This window comes from Myotis davidii, unplaced genomic scaffold (genome assembly GCF_000327345.1).
Source record: "Myotis davidii unplaced genomic scaffold, ASM32734v1 scaffold518, whole genome shotgun sequence".
Taxonomy (NCBI): domain Eukaryota; kingdom Metazoa; phylum Chordata; class Mammalia; order Chiroptera; family Vespertilionidae; genus Myotis; species Myotis davidii.
This window is the reverse complement of record NW_006289828.1, coordinates 283,689-290,921: the sequence shown is the minus strand read 5'-3', so window position 1 is coordinate 290,921 and position 7,233 is coordinate 283,689. Positions and strand designations below refer to the sequence as shown.

Genomic DNA, 7,233 nt, shown 5'->3' with positions numbered 1-7,233 from the left:
CTGATGTCTGTGTGCCCGTGGGGGGGGGGGGGGGGGGGGGGGGGGTAGAAAGAGAAGATGGGAGGGGTAAGAGATCAACCAAAGGTCTTGTATACATGCCTATAAGCATAACCAATGGACATAGATACCAGTGGAGTGAGGATATGAGTCATGAGTGGGGGGGGGGGCAATGGGGAGATAAGTACACATATATACCTTAATCAATCAATCAATCAATAAAAATTAAAAAGGAAGAATAAAGGAAATTCACTGGAAAGGTGGGAGGTTCACCAAAAAGGTGGGGAAATTTCCCACGCACAAAGCCTGTGCCAGCTCAGATTCGCAAACCTTAAGTTGATGAGGAATGTCTTTTATTTCAGTCAGGCTATAATGGAGAAAAATTTGAGAAAAAGGCAAAAACATCATTGTAAATTTTTAGCTTGCATGCTCAAGGATAAAGGAATTAAGGTGTCAAAAGGTACTTTCTTAAATCAGGCTCAAGGAAGACAAGTGCCCTTGTTGTCTTTAAATATGTGGGTTCTTGTTTGAACTGCATTATGCCCAATTCGTATTTGGGATCACAAGTCTGTAATACCTAAGGCCCCAGATGCTCATCCTCTAGTGTGGAAAGGCTCAACAGCTAGATAAAATAGGGCTAACAATCCTTTTACAAAAGGACTCTTTAATGCATTGTCTGAAAATTACCATAAGACAACTTGGGACGGGCAGTCAATGCTATGGAGAGCAGAATATGATAAATCTGTGAACAGGCTGAGAACTAGGCTGCATTCTGCCTGTAAGTCCCAGGCAATATAAAATATCTGAAAGATCCAAGAAAATAACTCTGCTTTATTAAGTCTTGTCTATGTGTTACGGGTGCTTGTCCGTTGATTGTTGTTTTATCTGTCCTTTTTGTTTGGTTTGATGTGTTTATTGTTAGTTTATTAAGCATGCCTTTAATTTAATTTAATAGAAAAGAAACAGTAGATGGCCAGACCATTACAAAATTTCCCCAGAGCAAACAGAATGTGGGGGTGGGGAGGAAGAATATGAGTGGTATACGTGGCTGATAACACAGGTTGTAGGAAAATTCCTTAGTCAAAGGGAAGTAGCTAAAAAAAAAAGCCCCAGCCCATTAATTTGCTAGTCTTTTAGTGATCTTGTAAAATGGACGCCCACTCCCGGGAGTGTTATTAAAAGTCTCATGTTCGCCATGTTTTTATTTCACAGTCTGTCATTAAAATTGGAACGAATGAGACATTTCTCACAATTTAGGGATGCATCTGGGATTTCTGTACCCGTGAGGAGAAAAAGGCCAGTTTAAGAGAAGGTACCCCCTGCCCAATTTTGGGTGGCCTCTTGGTCTGAGCCCCATCTCTTCATGATGCTATAGAATAAACCCAGGTCTGTTTTTCTTTAAAAAATGGTGAAAATATACAGCCAGGTTTGGGCAATAGGATTAGTATCGCCATAATAATGGGTAGTTCTTGAATAATAATGGGCCGCATTCCAAGGTTGACTGTCGAGTGTTTCCCTCCCACGTCCCACTTGGGTCAGGGTTCAGGAACTGGAAGCAGAGCCGCATGCAAATGAAAATGAAAAGACAAGAGATAATTTGGAAATATTGGGGGACCAGGCGGGAAAGTCCTGAGGGACTTCCACCCGTGCTCAGGCCTCACCAAGCTTTTATTGATCTGGGATGCACCCATAGCACAGCCCTTAGGCAGGTGAACCCCTGCAACAGGCAGACTAGCCCATTAGCAAGGATTTACATAATAATAAATGGGGGAGTAGTTTCAGCTACCACTGTCTGGACAAACAGAGGTGGCGCCTAGCTCCAACATTTGATAGGGCTTCAAAGGCACCCAGCCTTCAGGGGGGTTCTCTGTCTATGTTTATCAGATAGTGAAGACAATAAACTGTTTCCCACAGTTAACTCCCAGGTCCGGGGGCACTCCTGTTTTTATGAGGAAAATAAAATAAAATAATATTTTAACTTACTGAAAGTCAGTAAGTTGCACCTGTCTTTTAAAAGGAACAGCTGCGTCTCCAGCAGCCTACATGTCAATAAGCCTCAATTCCCACTGTTTTTTATAGCTTATAGTCACAGGATCTTCTTTTCCAAGCTCTGGGACCGTGGGCTGGGGGTCTGATGTTGGACTGGGCCCCCTTGCTCCTCACAGGGGGCCTCTGCAGAGAAGATCTCCCTCCTGATTAAAAAAGTGGCACACATGGTTACTGGTCCAGCTTCCCACCCCTCCTACTAGTCTCAATGTGCTTTCTTCTTTACTTCTCTAGTTGTAGGACTTCCATTCATTCAGCTTTCAGGTGGTTCTGTATGAAAATTGTTCTGTATTTTATTTGTAATTTTGATGTGGGAGGCAGTGAGTACAGGCATTTACCTACACTGTCATCTAGGTTTTCTCCTATCCATATTCCTTTTACATTGTTATTTTACACTTCCATATTCAATTATAGGTACTTATACCTAACATTTCTAGGATAAACTTTTTAATTGTTTTCTTTAAGATTCCAACTTAAGCATATATTAAGAAGAATATTAATTTTGTTCATTTCTCCATTTTTCTTGATCTATTTTCATGTATTATTTTTCTCCTCTATTATTAATCATTGCTTCTAATCAATACTACTAGAAATCCTTTACTAATCATTACATAATTAATTACTCCTCAATTGAAATAATGAAAACTATTTTGCTCGTATGCATAATGCTAATAATAACTATATATTATACTGTAGTTCTCAGAATTACATATATAAAACACCTACTAGTGCCTGTAATTTAGTGACTAGTCAACAAAATAGAGGTCATATTTTTATGTCTTATTTATTATTCAGCTTACCTAACTAGAGCATTTCAAATAGAAGCTCTCTTCAGAAATAAGTTGTACTGTATTTAAGAAGCTGTGTTACTTTGTTAAGACCTAATTTTAAAAAAAGCTTTATTGCACTATCTGAGGTTCAGAATTCAGAGACCAATGATAGTCATGCTATTAGATATAATGTGAAGTGATATTTCATAGACTAACTGAAGTACCAGAGAGACAGGTATTATAACTTTAATCTGCCTGGAAGTAGAAAGAAGTGGGAATAGGAACAAATATATGGTGACAGATGATGATTTGACTGGAAGGCACACAATACAATATACAGATCTTGTGTCATGGAAATATACATGTGAAACCTAAATGATCTTATTAACCAATGTCACCCCAATAAATTTAATTTTAAAACATTAATTAATAAATGGCCATTATAAAAATACTTACAGAAACACATAGTTTAATCCCAAATTCCAATCAATGGTTATAAACCTTAAGAAATCATAATTAAATTAAAATAGTCATCACAAGTTCTGATTCTTTTAAAATTTTCCTGAAAATTGACAAACAATGTTGGAGGGTGGTTAAGATTTAAATAAAATTTATACAATTAAGATAAACATTGGCTAATGAAAGCTTATAACAGATATCCTATCTAATAAAGAGGGAATATTCTAATTGACCCTCATGCCATTGCAAAGATGGAGGCACCACAGCCAATAAGGAGGGAATATATTAATTGACTGTCACACCCTCAAAGATGACAGTGCCCACAGCCACAAGATAGTGGTGCCCAGTCCTCTCAGCCCCACTGGGGTGGCAGGTGCATGGCAAGGCTGGGTCCAACCCCAGGTGGGCCCAGATGCTCCACATGCCTGCCTCTGAAGTTCCCCAGGTCTCTCAGCCACTTCGCCACCCAGGCCTGGCCTGAGGTGCAGGCAAGCCTAGGATGGCAGCTGCCCAGCTGCTCAGGGCCAACCTGAGGCACAGGCAAGCCTCAGATGCCAGCTGCCCAGCTGCCCAGGGCTGCCTGAGACTTAGGTAACCAGGGCCAGCCAAGGCTTTCGCTGCCGGCAGTGGCAGTAGCAGAGGTGTAATGGGGCATTGCTTTCCCCTGATCACTGGGTCGCCTCCTGCCCCTAAGGGCTCCCAGACTATGAGAGGGGGCAGGCCGGGCTGAGGGACAACTCTCCAGTGCATGAATTTTCATGCACTGGGTCTCTAGTCACCTATAATAACAAAAGGGTAATATGCTAATTAGACTGGACATCTTCTGGACATCATTCTGGATGTCCTTCCTGATGAAGCTGGGGCCAGAGGGAAGCCAGCCCAAGTACTGGGTGCCTGACAGTGGCTGGAGGATGGAAGCATCCTGGGTTCTGGGTGCCAGAGGGAAGCCAGTGCTGGCAGCACAGGTCCTGGGTGATGGAGGGAAGCCAGTGCCGGCCACCAATGGAAGGAAGGTCTACTCTTGCATGATTTTTTGTGCATTAGGCCTCTAGTCCTATATAATAAAAACCTAATATGCTGTGTACAGTTGTCTGGTCATCCATTCAACCAATCAAAGTATAATATGCTAATGATATGCTAAGGCTGCTCAACCGCTCACTATGATGTGCACTGACCACTAGAGGGCAGACGCTCTGACCAGTAGTTTAGTTTGCTGCTGGGGTCCAGGTGATTAGGACTGAGCAAGATGGGCTGGACATGCCCTGGAACCCTCCCACAGCTCCTCCCCTCAGCCGGCACTACCCCCAATGGGCCCTCATCAGAGCGGGCCTGTTGGACACTATGCATGCACAAATTCATGCACTGGGCATCTAGTTATATGTAAGTTGCCATATTCAAGCCAATGTATCCTTATGCTACTAAAAATAAGATTTTCCAAAATTAAACTTGATTCAATGTCATTTTGTCTTTTCTGTTGTTTTAAGGTCCTTTAAGGCCTTAAAAACCAAATTCCCATATAAGTGGTGCTATACCATAATGAAAATATGACTAGATATTTTTAAGAGGTTAAAATATTGGATTTCAAATTTATTAGGGCCTAAATTCAAATTCTTGTGGTCACCTCTCAACTCTTTACCTTGTCAAGTTACTTAAATATTCTGATCATAATTTGTCTTTTATGAAAAATAAATGTATAATAAGATCTCTCTTGAGTCATTACAAAGGTATTTTTTAAAGGCAGTGCCTCCATAAAAACTGTTGGTTACTATCATTACTCTATTGCTTTTCCTACAGTGTCAAGAAAATGTTTGTTGTTTAAATTCTAAGAAGTAAGAGCTGATGAATATAAACTAATAGCTGATTTAGCCAATGATCAAAGAGGCCTAGAATCATGTCACCAAACATTAATACTATGGTAATTTTATTAATAACCTCATTTAAACAAGCAACCATATAAAGAATTTGCACCATGAATTCTTGCCAAATACAAAGCTTCACCTTTCAATATATCTTTTAAAAGTCACTTACAACGCATTACATAATTGACCTTTGCACCATATTAGCTGCAAAATATATAGTGGTTTGTGGTGGTTATTTTCATTTACCCTTCATAACTCTTTCCATCCTGATCTGTGCCCCAGAAGGCTGGCCTATTTATAATTCATTCACAGACATTCTTGCCTTTTGTATCAGATTTGGTTTGATCAAGAGCAGGCACTAGCAATAGATTTAAAAGAAAGTAGAATAAAGCTGGCATGATTGTCTTCCTTTACTAATGAACAGAGCTCCTGGTAGATGGCTTTTTCTTATAATTTTAACATTATCCAGGTTCCACTTACAACTCCTTCACCTTGCCCCTTGAGATCAAGAAATGGAATTTCCATCATATTAATTGTGTGACAATTATCTAAACCTGTCCCCCAATTTATAAATTGTCCCCTCGTAAAAATTATCTAAATTATCACAATTTGAGACTACCATCTATTTCTTTCTGAGACTCTGACTGGGCACAGTGATCCACCCATCATAGTGGCACTGACAAAATAACAGCAAATATTCCACTCCTTTTATGCTTTTGTTTATGGGTTCTGCTGCCCTTACTTTGTTTAGAAACAACACTACACCATAAGATAACTCAAAACATATTTAACTTTTGCAAGACTTTTCTAGTGAATGTCCTCTTAACTGCCCCCTTCACTTCATTGTTCCTTAGGCTGTAGATGATGGGGTTTAACATAGGAGTGATGACAGTGTAGGACAATGACACTAATTTCTTGCTCTCCGGGGATTGGCTGGATTTGGGCCGTAGGTAGGTCAAGCTGGCTGTTCCATAGAAAAGGGATACCACAATAATATGTGATAAACAAGTGGAGAATGCCTTCTGGCGACCAGTCGCTGAGGGCATCCTTACGATGGTTGAGATAATACGGACGTAGGAGACCAAAATGAGGGAAAATGGAAGCATAATAAATAGCAGTGTGGAAGCAAGTGCTTGCATTTCATATTTGGTTGTATCCTGAGTGACTAGTTTCAACACTGAGGGGCCATCACAAAAAAAGTGGTCTATCGTGTTTGGCCCACAGAAAGGAAGGGCCATCATCCAAGCTGTCTGTAGCATAGAGACAGGAACACCAGACATCCAACAGCCTACAGCCATCCACAAGCATAGAGACCTATTCATTATGACTGAATAACGAAGAGGGTTACAGATGGCCACAAAGCGATCATAAGCCATCATAGAAAGGAGGAAACATTCAGAGCTCCCAAAGAAGAAGAAGAAGTACATCTGGGTACCACAGCCTACAAAAGAGATGGTTTTCCTTGAGGACACCAGGTCTACCAGCATCTTCGGCATCATGACCAAGGTGAAACAGACTTCAAGAAGTGATAGGTTTCGAAGAAAGAAGTACATGGGTGTTCGAAGAGCAGGATCCACACTGGTAACTGTGACAATAAGGAAATTTCCCAAAAAAGTGACTGTGTAGATGACCAGGAACAAAACAAAGAGAGAAATTTGCTTCTCGGGGTTGTTTGTAAAACCGAGAAGAATAAATTCAGCGACTCTGGTGTGATTTTCACAAATCATGTCTTAAACTAGTTTCTAAGCATCAAAGTATATGCACCGAAAGATATGTAGATATAATTTCAAAAATATCAATAAAGTCCATACACATATCTCTGTTTTCAGGTGCCTTACCATTCTATTTCTTTGAAGCAGAGAGAATGTTTACAATAAGATAAAAATCACTGAAAAAGAAATACTTTGCATGAGTTCTACTAATTGCTTATCACCTACATGAGTTTTTCTCTCAACAGGGGTCATGGTTTACAGAGCATATTCTTCATCAGAGCCATGCTATTTTTCAGAATTAAGTAGAAAGAGTTAGAAAATAATCAAAATAGAATCATCTACTACTTTTATTATATTATTTTATTTTAAACTATTATATTAAAGATAAAT

The 7,233-nt window shown here is 39.9% G+C and overlaps 1 protein-coding gene across 1 annotated transcript; it reads right to left on the bottom strand.

The window, feature by feature from the left end:
- Nucleotides 1–5,907: 5,907 nt before the first annotated feature.
- Nucleotides 5,908–6,858, bottom strand: LOC102773526 (olfactory receptor 10A7). Its single transcript, XM_006762688.1, has one exon. It carries the CDS (start codon nucleotides 6,856–6,858, stop codon nucleotides 5,908–5,910), a length of 951 nt encoding a protein of 316 aa, XP_006762751.1.
- Nucleotides 6,859–7,233: the final 375 nt, after the last annotated feature.

Bases quoted from the DNA above. Each gene is read 5' to 3' on its own strand.
- LOC102773526 (XM_006762688.1), bottom strand. From the start codon at position 6,858: ATGATTTGTGAAAATCACACCAGAGTCGCTGAATTTATTCTTCTCGGT.